Source organism: Elephas maximus, chromosome 1, assembly GCF_024166365.1.
Source record: "Elephas maximus indicus isolate mEleMax1 chromosome 1, mEleMax1 primary haplotype, whole genome shotgun sequence".
NCBI lineage: Eukaryota > Metazoa > Chordata > Mammalia > Proboscidea > Elephantidae > Elephas > Elephas maximus.
This window is the reverse complement of record NC_064819.1, coordinates 182,857,511-182,875,155: the sequence shown is the minus strand read 5'-3', so window position 1 is coordinate 182,875,155 and position 17,645 is coordinate 182,857,511. Positions and strand designations below refer to the sequence as shown.

The 17,645-nt window shown below is 40.3% G+C and overlaps 1 protein-coding gene across 1 annotated transcript; it reads left to right on the top strand.

Moving 5' to 3' along the window:
• Positions 1 to 10,030: 10,030 nt before the first annotated feature.
• TSPYL4 (TSPY like 4) lies at positions 10,031 to 14,013 on the top strand. The gene has a single exon (XM_049899414.1). It carries the CDS (start codon positions 10,360 to 10,362, stop codon positions 11,581 to 11,583), a length of 1,224 nt encoding a protein of 407 aa, XP_049755371.1. The 5' UTR covers positions 10,031 to 10,359; the 3' UTR covers positions 11,584 to 14,013.
• Positions 14,014 to 17,645: the final 3,632 nt, after the last annotated feature.

The following is a 17,645-nucleotide window of genomic DNA, read 5'->3' as shown; positions in this document are numbered from 1 at the left end:
TCAGACAAACATAGTTTGAAACCCAGACTCTTTCCCTCCTGGAGAGTGTGACTTTGAGCAAGCAATTTGGCTTAAAATAAGCTATTAAAAGTATAGATTTCACATAGCTAATTTTTTTCACTAGGTATTTTATATGGTCTTTAAAATGCTATTAAGTTATAGAATGTTGTAAAGCACTTTAGTTTCAGCAATAAACTTTTTTCCCTTTCAACTAGAAATACTATATGTCTAGCATCATTTAGCAATAGTTGGAACATAGTGGACAAGTATTATTACAATGTGACATCGTTTTACCTCTTTCTCAGGTTATTCAAATCATATCCTACTTAGTCCAGTTCAACTTTTCTTTTCCTCCACAATGGCTGCACTGACTGCTTCATTCCATACGGATGCCTTCTTTCCCTGAACTTCTATATACTTGTAGTTTCAATATAAAATTGACATTGATTTTACAGTGCCTGTACTATAGTCTGGAAACCCTGGTGGCATAGTGGTTAACTACGGCTGCTAACCAAAAGGTCAGCAGTTCGAATCTGCCAGGTGCTCCTTGGAAACTCTATGGGGCAGTTCTACTCCGTCCTATAGGGTCGCCATGAATCGGAATCGACTTGACGGCAGTGGGTTTGGGTATTGTAGTCTATTTAATGTAAATCCTGGCATAAAAATAATAAAAATGACCAAGTCAGCCTCTATTATTTGAAAGCTTATTCTGTTAAACACTACACATATTAGCTCGTTTCATCCTCACAAAAGTCCTGTAAATTAAGTTTCATCATATTCATTTTATATACAAGGAAACTGTGGCTCAGAGATGTGAAGTGACTTGCTCAAATCAATCAGCTAGCAAGTGGTAGAACTAAGACTGGAAGCCAAATCTGTCTGATTCAAAAGTGTGTGTTTTTACTCACCATACAAAGGTATGAGGTCATTCAGGTCAAGGACTTTGTATCTAATTTCCCTTATGATTGGAGAAGGTAGGGTTATATGAGATGTTTTTGGCCAATAATTATCACAGGGAGTCATTATAACCAAACCTAAGCCTGTCTGAGAAAATTAAATTTTGTAACTGATAGGAATAAAGATCATGATTTAATTTTAGTAATATATTAAGTATCAAGTTTATGTTGAAAACCACGGCATAGTTCTTTTAACAAACATATAGTCTATAATTGCCAGGAATCTTCTTCCCTTTGAGGCAGCTTAAACCTTAACACCTAAGGCCAACAAACTAAAAAAAAAAAAAAGGCCAACAAACTGGAGCCACATTATCATCTTAAAGACCACTTCCTCCCTCTAGTGACCTCGAATGGGAATGCCATATCCACAAGCATTTTTTTAAAAAAAATTCATGTATGCGTATCTCCCCCTAGGAGATATTTGGAAAATTTGTGGGAACAATATTGGTTATTACAAAGAATGGGGGTCCTACAGGAATTTATTAGGGGTATTAGGGCTGCTAAACATTTTGCAATGTGAGGGACAGTACCCTAAATAAAGTTATTGTCCAGTGCTAAGGAAACCCTGGTCACGTAGTGGTTAAGCGCTATGGCTGCTAACCAAAAGGCCAGCAGTTTGAATCCACCAGGTGTTCCTTGGAAATGCCGTGGGGCGGCTCTCTTTGTCCTATAGGGTCGCTTAAGTCGGAATCAACTCGACGGCAACAGGTTTTCAGGTTTAAACATTCATATAGATGAAAAACCTATTATTATTTAAGTCTAGAACCTAACATTTTTACCAATAAAAACAAAATATTTTTGCACTGTTTTAATATATGCTGCGTTTTTAGAAAGCAACTTATTTCTTCTACTCTAAAACACTGATTATAAGATATACCATTATCTAACACTAAGAAAATGCACATTAAGCTCTGACAACACACTTTCTAATGCTTGGAATTTATATCTATACTTATTGAAAGAACCTTTATGCTTTTAAAAACTAGATATAGAGAGATGCGGTGGAGAGAGAAGAGGGGAAAGAGAGGCTGAGAGAGATTGAGGTTTATATATTTTAAGGAATTTGGCTCACACAGTTGAGAAAAAAAAAAATACAGTTGAGAAGACTGGCAAATTCAAACTCCATAAGGCAGGTAAGCAGGCTGGAAACTCAGCAGGATTCCTATGTTGTAGTCTTGAGGCAAAATTCCTCCCTTCCTAGGGAAACCTCAGTTTTTGCTCTTTTTAAAGCCTTCAACTGATTAAGTAAGGCTCATCCATATTATACAGTGTAATTTGTTTTACTTAAAGCCAATTAACTGTAAATGTTAATCACACATAGTACCTTCATAACAACATCTAGTGTTTGACCAAACAACTGGGCCCGATAGCCTAGCCATTTTGACTGTTACCTGCAGTTTATAAAGAGTTGCAAAATAGCTCCAAGACATAACCCACTAGGGTGTGCTATAATCTTCTATTGAAAAATAAAATTTCTCTTTATAGCCCATCCTCCTTTTGGTCAAAGATAATCTCAGAGCAAGATTATTCTTGATCATAAAATAAGGCTGATCTTCACTATTCACATAGGTGCAACAAGGAGGTAATTTACTATATAAAAAACCTGTTGACGTTGAGTCGATTCTGACTCATAGTGACTCTCTACTGTACAGAGCAGAACTGCCACATACGGTTTCCAAGGAGCTGCTGGTGGTTAGCAGCTAAGCTCTTAACCACTACACCACCAGGGCTCCAATTTATTATATAGGCCTTTTAAAATTTGCTTTGTTGGAAGTCTTCATAGGGAATCTCAGGTTGGACTTTTAAAAGCCTCTCAATGATAAGCCAAACCATGAGACTTCAACTGCACTACCCATAGAATTCCTTTCTTCTCAAGGTTCCCAAAATATCCCGAGCTTCCCAGAACTGTCAGCAAGTGAACTTATTCACTTGTAAGGCTGGGAACTCTAAGCCAGGTACCAAGACAGTTTTCCTAAGGGCTTTATAAGCATTGGCCCCTGTCACGGATTGAATTATGTCCCTCCAAAACTGTGTGTATCAACTTGGTTAGGCCATGATTCCCAATATTCTGTGGTTGTCCTCCATTTTGTGATTGTTAATTTTATGTTAAAGAAGATTAGGGTAGAATTGTAACACCCTTACCAGGTCACATCTCTGGTTCAATGTAAAGAGAGTTTTCCTGGGGTGTGGCCTACACCACCTTCTATCTCTCAAGAGATAAAAGGAAAGCAAAGCTAGTAGAAAGGGGGGACCCTGTACCACCAAGTAAGCAGTGCCAGGAGCATAGCACATCCTTTGGACCCTGGGTCCCTGTACAGGGAAGCTCCTACTCTAGGGGAATATTGATGAGAAAGCTGGCAGAGAGAAAATGCCTTCCCTGGAGCTGACGCCCTGAATTTGGACTTTTAGCCTACTTTACCATGAGGAAATCAATTTCTCTTTTTTAAAGCCATCCATTTGTGGTATTTCTGTTATAGCAGCACTAGATGACTAAGACAGCCCCATAAAGTCAACCTTAGTTCCTTAAAAAGCATTTGGTCATATCTGATCCTATGAGCACCATTCTCAAATGTGACATTCCCGTCAAACTTTTATTATATAACCAATGTTTCCAGTTACATCTGATTAACAGGGAGGACAGAGTCTTACTGAAGTAATGCAAATAATTACATTGCCATAAAAATAAGAATATTCAATAATGGTTTCCAAATTCTAGAGGGATGAAGCAGGGAGAAAAAGACAAATATTTCATTTCTGTTTACAAAAGCACAGTCTACGCAATTGTAATGGGTTATAGATAGCTTGAGAGAAAAGAGAAAGGAGTTCCTTATATCTAGAAAACAGAACATTAAAACATCCGCAATATTCGAAACCAAATCCATAATCATCCTTCATCAGTTCATTCATTCCCATGCAGTTAATTCTTCTTTTGTGTGATCTTGTGTTAGCAATTTCATGAACCCATCAGCTTCTCCACTTGTTAGCGGCCATTGAGTTGGCCCCTACTCATGGTGACCCCCTGCACAACAGGATCAAACTGTTGAGATTCAAAGGGTTTTCAATGGCTGATTTTCAGAAGTAGATCAGCAGGCCTTTGTTTCAGCATCACAGTATCACATAAGCTTCCACTGACAGATGGATGGTGGTGACTGTGATAGAGGTATATTGGCCAGGAATCAAACCCAGGTCTCGCAGGTGAAAATGCTACCACTGAACCACCACCGTCCCCCATTCTCCACTAGAGTTCTGGAAATCCTGATTCAGTCCAACAGGATGGTCTCAAGGTTATTAATCAATGCTATCAGAAGCCTGTGCCCAACAGTACCTGGCATAGTTCCTTCTATAAGTCTCTGAGATAGTCTCTTCTTGTTGAAGACAAAGAACTCTGACCTATAGCTGATTGCAAGTATTTTCAGGGAAGCATCAGAGTAAAACAAAAATATATGTAGTGGACAAAAGACTTAAAATGGCCGTGGTTAACTTATTACTGATAATTTTCAAAAGTGAAAGATCTGATGAGAGTCCATTACAAAAATAATGTAAAAGACAGGGAAATTTGGTTAGTGTATTTTTACACATATAATGCGTGCCTTCTACATTTGTTTACCAATTGCTCCCTCCCCCGCAAGGTATTTTGGTAAGCTCCACTATGCCAATTCTTTTTACATGTGCTATAGCAAAATTGGAAACCCTGGTAGAGTAGTGGTTAAGTGCTACAGCTGCTAACCAAAAGGTTGGCAGTTCGAATCCACCAGGCGCTCCCTGGAAACTCTGTGGGACGGTGCTATGCTGTCCTATAGTGCTGCTATAAATCGGAATCGACTGGATGGCAATGGGTTTGGTTTTTGGTTTTATAACAAAAATTAGAATAGCGCACTTAGGAAAATACCTTAAGGGGTGAGGGAGTAGTTGGCAAACATAGAAGTCACACACTATTTGCATAAAAATACAGTATTTCTGTGACATGCGACATTTTAGAAGTTGAAATTATGACAGATTACATTATTATTGTCTAACATGAGGCAAAGCAGAACCAGGGCATATCATGGACAGGAAGAGCACTGAAAAATCTCTAGAAAGTTCACACAATTTCTGAAAATACATTAATAACATGTTGTCCATATAAATTTAACCTAGGGAAAGTTAAACATCTCTCGTTTGACAATGCTTCCCATGAAACTCATAACCTATCAAATACGCCTTATTATTTGTAGTACCTTTCTTTTTTACAAGGTGAAGGGACAAATCCTTTATGATTTTTCAGAGTTTTAGGTGCAAAAGATATTATTTAGGATTAGATTTTGGAAAGACAAAATGCCAAAAGCTAACACGAGGTTTGAATACTTGATTAAATAGGTTCATGGCTATGGAGAAAGAATACTTGACTACCGACTTAACCAGAGTGATAATAAAAGATTTTAAAAGTACATATAGGAGGTACCATGGCTATTAACCTAACTCTTTCAGAAGTGAGAAGAGTTGGTTCCCTTAATTTTGTTGAGTATTATCAGTCGAATACCCCAAAACTCTCAGAAATTAAGAAAACTGAACTTCTGATACTTCCAAAGTAAAAAAAAAAAAAAAAGCGGGGGGGGTACTCCTATGAAAACTAACCCAAATGTTTTAAAAATTCAAGTTCATGTAATTTTGGTGAATCTGTGACAAACTAGTTTACTATTGTTTGTTTAATATAAACAGCTGTCTTCTGAGTTATCAATGTTAATTTACATAAAGTATGGCACATCTGGAGGTTCGGTGGTAGAATTCTCACCTTCCATGCAGAAGACTTGGGTCCGATTCAAAGCCAACACACCTCATGCACAGCCACCACCCATCTGTTAGTGGAAGCTTGCAAGTTGCTATGATGCTGAACAGGTTTCCATGGATCCTTCTGACCAAGACAGACTAGGAAGAAAGGCCTGGTGATCTCCTTAAAAAAATCAGCCAATGGAAACTCTACAGATCACAACAGTCTGATCTGCAATTGTGCAATCATGGGGATGGCACAAAACTGGATAATGTTTCCTTCTGTTGTAAACAGGGTCACCATGAGTCCAGAGCCAACTCAACTGCTGCTAACAAACAAATGTTTATATAAGTGCTTATTTATCTCTAAATTAAAATAGAGCTCCTTGAAGGAATTTTATAAGTTAATTTTGGTAATACCATTCAGAGGTAGGAATGTATTATACGTATATACATATATATATATATAAAAAACATGCTGACAGATACAACTATAGAGCTTATATCTTTAAAATTTCAGCCATGAATTAGGCATAAACACCAAAGTATAAAACTCACAGGTTTATATAAAACAGCTGACTTTAGTTCCTACTCCACCTTTATATTTTTACTAAAACTTTATTTCTGGCAGATGGGACAGGTTGGTGTTATCAGTCAATATGAGGGGTAAATCTTCCCCACAAATATTTGTAGAGATGACTTTAAGATTTTCTTGCACTATTGTATAATTTTAGGGAAGCTGTGGATTAAATTTTAGGTAGAAACTCAGAGACACCAACTGACTGGGTGTTTCCAAAGTCCATTCGGATGAATAAAGTATCCAGTTTGTTTCCAGTTAACTTTTCAGCCTTAGATGGTTGCTTTTGGGGTCCCTGAGCACCTTGCTACAGTGGTTTATTGGACTGAAGAGAAGGTGGTCCATGAACTGGGTTGTAAAGGAAAATTCAAAGAGTGGAGCAGGAGGTTCAGGGAAGAAGGGGTATAAGGGATTGTTGGGGGAAGGCCAGTCTGTTACACATATGCAGTGTGAAGGGGATGGAGTGGGAAGGGAAAGGTCTGACAGGGGTTAACAGAAGGTTGGAAGAAGTAGGAGTACTAAAGGGGGGCAGATAAAGGATTCAAGGGAGCTGAAGGGAAGGTTGATGGTGGGAAAAAGGAAAAAGGAATAAGGGAGAGTGATGGGAAGGGAGCGGTCTTAGATGAGCTAGTTTGTGAAGATCTCAAGTTTCCCAAAAAAGGCAACTGAAGTTCTAAATTGCATTAGTAAAAGCTGACCATTTTTGGAGATACTAGACAGAATGACTGCCACAGTGGCAGTAATGTTGGAGGAAGAAGGAAAATCAGAATTTCCCATAGTGAAGAAAAAAAAAAAAAAAAAAGTGAAGGGAGGTGCCAAAATAACAGACCAAAAATCAAATGAGATCTCAACAAAAGAAGATGATCAAAATTAAAATGAAATATGGATAAAGAAGACCAAACTCCAAACAAGCGCTCAATAGAGGCCTCACAGAAGCACTGGAAATTTCCCAGTCGAGTCAGATTCTGGATCCCCACTCAAAGTAACAAGAAGACACCTGCCAAAGAAAATTCTTGCTTGACCTTCCATGAGACAGTCACTGGGCTAAAGAAGAAACTTCTATGCAGCTCCTTATCTAGCTGGGATGAGCCTGACCCGTATGAAACAACCAACAAAGTTAAAAAGTAGAGAACACATACATACCAAATTGGTTGGCAAAAGTCATAAGAGCTATAGAAATTCAGAGGACTATCAGGATGGTAAGATGGTTAAGGAACATAGGAGATGGAAAAAAAAAAAACTGCCAATTAATATATATATATAACTACGGGCCAGTTAACCTCTCTGAGCTTCCTAGGTCCTTGCTTATGAAATTAAATGCATTTAAAATGCCTACTACAATCTATATGAGGTAGACTTGCGATGAGTTTTAAAAAATGGACAGGGTGTCATGAGTGGAAAGTGATTCAAGTGACAGGATTAGTCAAAGCTAAAACTAAAAAAAAGAAACCTGTTGCTGTCGTGTCAATTCCAACTTGTGGCGACCCCATGTACGTCTCGGCCAAAGCTACGAACAGGGATATTTCAAGCAGTAGAGATATAAGCCATGGTATTTTCAGTTGCTCCATATGTATTCGAAAGCTGGACAATGAATAAAGAAAACGGAAGAAGAACTGACACCTTTTAATTATGGTGTTGGCAAAGAATATTCAATATACCATGGACTGCCAGAAAAAGGAACAAATCTGTCTTGAAAAGCACAAATAGAATGCCCCTTAGAAGCGAGGATGGCGAGACTTCAATTCATGTATTTTGGATATTATCAGGAGGGACTAGTCCCTGGAAATGGACATCATTGTAGGTAAAGTAGAGGGTTATCAAAAAAGAGGAAGACTGTCAATGAGATGGACTGACACAGTGGCTGCAGCAATGGGCTCAGGCATAATAATGATTGTTAGGATGACACAGGAGTAGTGTTTCATTTTGTTGTACATAGGGTCACTATGAGTCAGGACTGACTCGTCAGCACCGAACAAGAGATATAAATGTTTTTAAAATTTTAATATATACATCAAGAGAAAAAAGTTCACAGTTAGTAGCCCTACATAATTGAATAATTTTCTGTTGCAAATAGAAAACAGTTTTTTTTTTTCCCTGCATGGCAAAGTAATTTTTCCGTAAGCACCTGCTTTTTCTCTGCATCTTGGCTTGTTATAATCCAAAAGAATTGCTCCTTCGACAGCTCAAAGATTCTTTAGAAAAAGAAACGAAGCATAGCAGTGCTAAAGAATGACTCAGAGTCTCACACTTAATTATAGCATACTGTTTACTTGTTTACAAAGAATATAAACCAATATATTGATTTCCCCCCTCAAAGGTAAGATTTAATAATGGAAAGAGGGCAGAGAAAAGTAATTACAGTTGGAGAAGTATGACTCTAGCTTGCACATTTTTTATAGGATGACTGATTAGCTGGCAGCCAGTAGAGGTCAATTTGGATAGTTATGTCCTTGTGTAGGCTACTAGAGGCACAACAAAAACTCAAACGTCTATAAATTCTCCAGAAAGCTTTTGTGAGCTAAGCTATGAAACTGTGACAGATGTTTTCTTTGTAGTGTCTGCCAGTGTCTTTCCAACAGCACCTCATCCTTAGTTGGAGTATGTTTCTCATTAGAAGTCTCATACATATTGCTTCTCTCTCTAAATCCTTCTCACTAGATCCTCTTCCAAGCCCGTGTTTGAAAGTGAACAAAATCTGGGGAGCTTCCTGAGAAAGTTTCTCTTACAAATAGTTATAATTGTTTCTCTAATATGAATTTAAGGTATTAATCATAAATATGTAACATTTAAGTTTCCCTTCGGTCTTACATTGTTCTAAGGGTAAACACCAGTATTCTCACATCCCAACAAATAACACAAATAGCAGACAGTAGTGACATTACTGTCAAACGAATTCTATGAGCTGACTTGAAAAGTTAATAGCTAAACTTACTTTACATAAGCAAATATTTTAAGAGATGTTTAATAGCTTAGGTGGCTACAAACAGTTGATTATTGCCTTTTTACTGCAGTGAATTACCATAGAGCAAATATTGGTAATATTTGCTAGCTTCATGCCCACAGGAAACCCTGGTGGTGTAGTGGTTAAGTGCTACGGCTGCTAATGCAGAGGTCAGCAGTTCAAATCTGCCAGGCGCTCCTTGGAAACTCTATGGGGCAGTTCTATTCTGTCCTCTCTCTGAGTCAGAATGGACTTGAGGGCAGCCAGTTTTGTCATGCCAACAGGCATTATGCAGCAGGAACTCCTTTTAGATGAAGATTATAACCTGAGGATAAGCAACATATAGTATGCAACATTTGAGAGATTAAAGTACCCTGAAATGATATTTATTTCAGTAATAAGGGTGAAATGTGTGTTTGTGTCGGGGGGGAGGGGTGCCGCCTCTAAGTAAGGAAAAAACATTTTACAACCCATATTAGCTAAAAGAGGAAATATTGTCCAATTGCTTTATAGATGTTGTCCAAAGTACATAAACTTTAAAATCTGTAAGGCAGGTTTAAATAATCTTTTTATTGTACCTTGTTAGGATGAGCAGACTTTCCATTTCAACTGCTCCTAATTTTATCATCACACTTAACACAGCAAAACTCCACTTTTCTTAAAAACCAAGCTCTGCATGTCTCAATTCTTTGGTAATAGCCAAGAATCTGTACAAGGAGGGAAGACCTGTGAATTGCACAATCTACTGAATCTTAGAAATCCTCATTAACACAGTTCCTGTTTGGGTTTGGTTTACCTCCATTTAAAAAGCCAAAAACCAAATCCGTTGCCGTCGAGTCGATTCTGACTCATTCCGACCCTATATTTATGTAAGTCAAATCTTTTTTCCAGGCTAAATTCACATTTTGTAATACGAAGACAAAGGAATACGCTAGGAATGACAAGCATAATAGGGGAGGGGGAGAGAGGCGGTCTCGCGAAGTTTTAAGATACGACAGCCCTGACGTCAACCGTTGCCATGGAAGCATCAGCCAAAGACGAAAAGAAGGGTGGTGCGAGGGGCTCATTGGGGAGGAGCGCGGCTTCCAGAGAGGACAAGGACAAGGGACGCTCCTCTTGCTGGTTTAAGTTCTATCAAAATGAGTGGTCTGGATGGGGACGATAACCTCCCTTTCGCTAAAAGCCGAGACCTCGCTACTCCCGATCATGCCACGGGAGACCCGGACCCACGCCAGTACCGGAGGCTCCAAAGGGAATCCGATGTGACACAGGTGATGGCGGACATGGCCGGAGTCACCTTGGGGACCGCCGCAGGTTCTTTCGACTGTGGCTTCGCGCTCCGCTTCCGAGTTCCTATTAACCGCAACCAGGCTGCAGCCAAAGCCGGGCAGGAAAAGGCTCCACCTCCCACAGGACGCCCGAAAGCCGCCTGTGCCTCCGTGGCGTTTGACCGCACCCTGAAAAATGGCCACCTTGGTGAAGAGCTGCAGGGCCCTGCAGGGGAGAAGGCCCTAGAAGCCCGTGGCGCAGTAGGCGTGGCGTCTCAGATGATGGCGGGGGCGAAGGCCAAGGAAGTGACGACTAAAAAGTGCGCCATCTCAGCGGCAGCGGAAAAGAAGAGAGAAGCAGAGTGGGTGGTGGAGGAAAAGGCGGTACAGAAGGAAAGAAAGGCTGTAGGGGAGATGAAACAGGAGAAAGCGGCCAGAGTACCGAAGACCGGTAACTCCCCGGGCTCGCTGGAGGCCATCGATCAGGAGCTGTCAAACGTAAATGCCCAGGCTGACCGGGCCTTCCTTCAGCTGGAGCGCAAGTTTGGCCGGATGCGAAGACTCCATATGCAGCGCAGGAGCTTCATCATCCAGAATATCCCAGTTTTCTGGGTCACTGCCTTTCGGAACCACCCCCAGCTATCACCTATGATCAGTGACCAAGATGAAGATATGATGAAATACATGATCAATTTGGAGTTGGAGGAGCTGAAACACCCCAGAGCCGGCTGCAAATTCAAGTTCATCTTTCAGTGCAACCCCTATTTCCGAAATGAGGCGCTCGTCAAGGAATATGAGCGCAGATCCTCAGGCCGAGTAGTGTGTCTTGCCACTCCAATCCGATGGCACCGGGGCCAAGACCCCCAGGCCCACGTCCACAGGAACCGGGAAGGAAACAGTATCCACAGCTTCTTCAACTGGTTCTCAGACAACAACCTCCAAGAATTTGACAAGATTGCTGAGATTATCAAAGACGAACTGTGGCCCAATCCCCTGCAGTACTACCTGATGGGTGAAGGTGGCCGCAGAGGAATGCGAGGCCCAGCAAGGGAGCCAGTGGAGAATCCCCTGTCCTTCAGGTTCCAGTCTGGCTGACTCCTGCCGTTGTGAGAAGCTCCTTAACAAGTTTCCTTACCACCTCGTCTTGGACCTGTGCTTAGCCAACAGCATGCGAACTTTTATCTGCTTTCTCTTTATGCTGGTTTGTCCTTTGGTTCTTCTAAAGCTTCGACAGCCAGTTGCAAGATTGTCACCTCTGTGTCTGTGCTCTTCTGCTTCCTCTCAGCCTTCGCTGCTTTTCTGCAACATGTTACGTGTTCCAAGCCCGTGGCCTACCACCGCTTTGTGCCAGGCACATGATGCTGTAGATGTGCACTGCCTTCCTCTGCATGGCTTGGAACCTGTCAGTGGCTGTGGTCTTCTCCCAGTTTTTTATGTGTTCATCTACAAGAAATCCACAAGGAAGCTTGATAGGTCTTTGCAAACAACTATTTGGACTTCATGCCTTATGCTGACTGTGCTCCTGATACCCATGCGCTCTGCGGCAAGCTTTGCATTTCACCACTGCAAAATGAAGCTAAAATAGATGGTGCCAGCCATCGACCCAAACTGGACATTCCAGGCCTGTATCAACTGTATTTCAGCTGCCTCCCTTGGCCCATGCCATCTACACTGCTGGTTGTCTGGCAGAACAGGGAGGTGGCTAGTAGGTGGCTACTAAGTATGAATGAGGTAAAGGACAAGAAGTGTTGTATGTTTTTACATTGGTTTTCCTGTGCCTCCGTCACCCTGCATTGTGACCAGCTACGGGTGAGTTTATGAAGGCCTCTGCTATGGCCCCCCCCCCCACCTGCTCTCACCTTTCTGGATAAGGTTTGCCTAGGCCACCAGTGTTTGCCTCCTCAGTACTATCTGTGGACCCAGGCTCCCAACCAGCACACAGGCAAACATCCTTCCCACCCCCCAACCTTAAATGATTACCCATAAACCTACTCTGCTGTTAGGCAGGTTGGACAGCCTTATGTGGCAATGTGCAAAGCTAAGGGGAATGGGGCCCCTTTCAGCAGTCAGCCTTTCTGAGCCCCAGCCAACAAACCACACTTAATCTTGGCAACTTTGTTAGGTGCCCTCCTCATCTCCCCTCCTGTACCTACCCTGAACACAACAAGGGTGCCAGGATGGAAAGAGTGCCACAGAGGAAGACGTGTCTCTGGCTTGCAGGGCCTGTTATGCCTGTCTTTCTCTCTCTAAAGCAGCTACAACTTAGAAAACAAAACTGTTAAAGTAGGCCTTTTGTGTAATTTACTCTTCTCTTGATTGTGTTGAGAGGGAGAAAGAGGTACTGTAAAATAGACTTCAGCTTTCTAAGTGCCCTCTTCTGTCCCCATGCCTCCACCCCATTTCCTTTAACAAGTCCTAAAAGTTTCAAAGGGAGACCTATAGGTTAATTGCTTAATTATGAGCAGTGTTCTTTTAGGCTAACTTTGATAACCCCACCCCTTTTCCTTATCTGTTACGCCCAAATCTCCTGGAGGTTTCTTGAGCTTTAGTTTGAGAAACTGGGAGGAGAGAAGTAACAGACCCAGAGCAGGATGTGATTTAAGGCAACTAAAACTAGCTTCACTCCATTTTTCTAAAGATGGAAATTCTCTTTTGGGCCTTGGACTACTTAGAGATATAAAGCCCAAGGCAACATTTTGTAGGTCACACCAGGTTCTCTAGGCTAGGAAACTGAACACAAGCAGAATGCACCTGCCGGAGAGTGGGCCTGGAGACCTGCAGGGCCTGTGGGGGAGGGGAGGCCCCTGGGGCTGTTCCCAGGTAGGGATAGGACAGTCAGAGGGGTTAGGGTTTGAATAGGGTGCTTGGAAGAGGGTTTTCCTCCAATATTCCCTAACTCCTTGAATTCACCAGTAGATTTTTGTAAATAAAAATGCAAGTCTTGATGTTTTCTTTCTATTGTTCTAGGAGTGCCCTTTTGTATGTGGTAGATAGTGATAAACCTGCCCCTCATGTCACCGTTTCTGAGTAAAATCCTGTTAATTCCTTTCCCTATTTCTGCATACTGGGAAAATTGAAGTTTACAGACCTGCTTTTTGCTTGTAATTGAGAAAGTTTGCAAAAATATCGATTTTGTTTTCCCATGCAGTATGAAGATTTGTGTGAATATTTAGTTATATATCTTGCTTGTTCTGGTCTCTGTTTATCTATAGATCTAATCATAGAAATATAATTCAACTAAATGTGATCCTTGTAGAGTCTGAAAATTTTGGAAATTGTTGCTGTATCTTGTGAACATAATCTCCAAAAGAAAAATGTAATTGTTGTCTTACTTGATAATCTCTTACCTTAGTAGCAATGTTGTACTTGACCTTTTATGTTCCTAACCAGAGTAAGTACTTGTAGAATTGCTGTCAGACTAGATGAGGATTGTTAGCATTGTTGTCTTCTCCTATGTACTTGAAGGAAAAATAGTCTGTTATTCTGTTACATGTATTTTCACCAAAAAATAAAAATGAAAGTCAGTCTGCCTGCATTGTCTCAGTTATGAAAAGTTGGAAAATCATTAAAGTTATCAAATGGTCACAGGAAGCATTTTCCTGAAAGTTAAAACAAAAGAAACCACCACCACCAAACCTGAAGATTTTTTGCTTGAAAAATGGTAAGTCTAGCTGCAGTTGTCCAGTTGTCCAATTGTCCAACATCATTTTTCCTAAACAGTGTGGGTTTTGAGTGGTAATTGCAGCACCATATATTGATTTCATCACTTAAAATGCTGTTTTCATCCCAGCTTATGAATTTATGTTCACTGTGCTCCTTTTTGGTGCTCCCCTAGGCCTTATTCTCTTCTTAATTAGCATAAGATGGGACTTTGGAAGAATGAATCATTGTACATTTTATCTGTGAATGCTTCTTAAATTCTTTTCCTACAACAATATGGTGCTTCAAAAGAAATAATAACAGAAAAAAAATGAAGATCTAAATATGACATCCACAAATGACATTGCAGCTTCAGTTACGGCTAATGATAGCTTTGCTGTTCGGCAGCTAGTATGTGAAGGTTTGGGGATAAACATACCTGCATCTGCCTTCTGTGTAGTAGAGAGGCCTATGAATGCTGCAAAATCTATAAAAATAATCATATATTTTTAGCCATCTAAACAGAAATTTGACATAAATGGCCCAGAACTTCTGATTTGAGTTAGGGACTTAATTATGTAGTTACAGAGTTAAATAGATGTGCTGACTCTTGGTACGATTCTTATTTGCAAGCTCTACTTGTTGAGGTGTAATTTTTCTAGGCTGGGAGAACTTTTAAGTATTAGAGAACTACGTTTTTTTTTTTTTTTTTTTTGCAAGCTCAAACACTCATCTTAATCCTAAATTTCCCTTCCTGTGTTCATTTTACCTTTTCAATTCAGTGATGGATTTCGGCATTGTAAATCAGCTGTTTCAAGCATTATCGCTTTTCTGTCCTTGTCTGGACATAACCAGAAAATGTCATTTTTGTTGCCCTTGATTTTTCCTCAGCTTTAATCTAACCAATAATATTTATTCTAACAGGCTGGCGGCACTCTCATTTACTACAGAGGAACATGGTTTCTGTTCTGTTTAGTGTAATAAAATGAGCCATTAAATTAGACTCAATTAGGCATCCCATAGGATTCCCTTACTAACCAGTTGTTTTGCTCCAATCCTTAATGGCCTTTTTTTCCCCCTCAGTCATCTTTATGCACACCTCCAAACCCAGTTAAGAGGTTCTCTCATCCTCTGACCAGCAAAGAAGTATCATTTTGGTCTGCCTAGGCCATATTGCCCAGTGAGTAGTGGTGCCATATTTCATAATAATTTCTCTGATCCCCACAAAAATCGTCTTGAGCGTCCTTTTCTATTGTCTGGGTGTTCAGCTCTGCCCAGACACCCACAAAAGGCTTCTCTGACCTTGCTTACAGGCCCTTCTCCCTGACTCCAGCTCAACCTTGCTCCTTCTCACTGCTTCTGCAGCAGCTTTATCTCCCGTTAACTCAAGCTTCCTGAAATGAAATTTTATCATTTAAAACAACAAAATATTTACCTATATTTTTAATCATTGAGTTCCCTGCCCCATGGAGTCACATTTCGAGGCTTGGATATCTGATTTTGTTTCAGGTATACATTCCTGGGCCTCAAAATCTTCTCAACAAAGCTTAATTACATAGTTCAGGCACTTCCACATGTGCCCTCATTTTACCTTTGTAGTTGGATGACACAAGGTTTACTATCTCCATTTAAATAGTTGAGACAATAGAGGCTTAGAAAGTTGAAAGATGGAAATCACATAGACTTAAATTTTCTGATTTCAAGCAAGGGTAACTTTCATATGTCACAATCATCTGTTCTGTACTAAATCTGGCATAAAAAAAACATAACAACCCTATTTACACAAGTGTATTCAGGCCCTAAAGATCACAATGGTCCTATCTGCAACTGGTCATGGGAATGGGACACGTTCCATTGTGCATGGGAATCACCACGAGTTGGGGGCCAACTTGACTGCTGGCAACAACATTCAGTTCTTAGAAGTCTCTGGGTGGTACAAACAGTTAATGCGTTCAGCTGTTAACTGAAAGATTGGAGGTTTGTGTCCACCCAGAGGTGCCTTGGAAGAAAGGTCTGATGATCTAAAAAAAAATCAGCTACTGAAAACCCTATGGAGTGTAGTTCTGACACACATGGGGTCGCCACGAGTCACAGTTGACTTGATGGCAACTAGACTTTGAAATTCAGGCCTCAGTTGAAGGTTATTTTTAATCCACCCGAAAATGGTCTTTGAAAGAGGTACTTGTTATCACTTGATTTAATTACTACAGGATTCTATATACTTACCAATTAAAATATTCCTGAATTTACATATATAATATTGATGTTTGCTGCATATATGCATGAAATCAGCAGTTTATTCCCTTCATCAAATGTAGTAAAGGTACCAAAAGGACTTTAAATATTATTTTATACTTAAGGAATTTGGTTGCCAAGAACTTGAAAGAGCTGTTAGCATCTCTACTAACTTTAGGGATTGAACATTCAAATTTTAATTGATGCAATTTGGTGACTGCTTTTAGCAGGCGCGTAAGATAGTAATTTATTCCTTCTTCTCTTTATTAAACTCCCATCAAACTGACTTTTATCAAGAAAATACAAAGAGTAAAGTAAAAAAAAAAAAAAAGTTTGTTTTTTGTTTTTTAAAGGTCTCAGAACAGATGCATGGTCCAAGAACCTGTCAAGCCGTCTGTGCTGTTGCAGTTGTCATTATAAGTAATGAGCCACCTTTTCTGTATGTATGCCCAGATACTCCCAACTCTCAGACAACTTACTCACTGGTCAGTTTTCATCACTCTTTCTCCATTTTGATTACATCTGCAGCAGTGGAGGAAATTTGGTAAGTATTCAAGGTGAACATTTGAACCTGAATATGAGAAACGGTAGGCCTGTTTATTGATGACTTTAGCATGTGTGGCCTCCAAAAGGAGCCCTGGTGGCTCAGTGGTTAAAAGCTCGGCTGCTAACCAAAAGGTCAGCAGTTTGAATCCACCAGCCGCTCCTTGGAAACCCTACGGGGCAGTTCTACTCTGTCCTATAGGGTTGCCATGAGTCAGAATCAACTCGACTGTGATGGGTTTAGGTTTGGCCTCCCAGAAGAGCATTATACATTTTAGGTTCTTAGATACTTATTTAACTTTTGCAGGAAAGGTTTATGTTATATATTGTTTTCATATCTTTTACTATATTGTAAGTTCCTTTAGGGAGCTTGTGACTTCATTTCTAATCCCCCACATGTCCTAGCACAGTGTGATTGTTAAATTGGAATGTGATTTTAGAAGCTTTGCTCCAATCTAGTTCCAATATTAGAAGACTTTGTGTATCTAATCACATGATTTTGGGGGTCAAACTTAGGCTCAAATACAGACAGTCCCTTAGTAACAGTGCAGCTTTGAGCAACCATATTATTTAACCTCATCTGTAAAATTTTGATCATTATACACACCTCATATGGTTGCTGTAGACAGTGAACAAGATAATGGCGAGGAGTCAGGACTCACCAGCATTATTTCTGAGAATGGTTCTAGAGACCAACAGCAAGAAACATCCCTTCGAATTCACCCTATGGGGCTGGGCAT

Bases quoted from the DNA above. Each gene is read 5' to 3' on its own strand.
- TSPYL4 (XM_049899414.1), top strand. From the start codon at position 10,360: ATGAGTGGTCTGGATGGGGACGATAACCTCCCTTTCGCTAAAAGCCGA.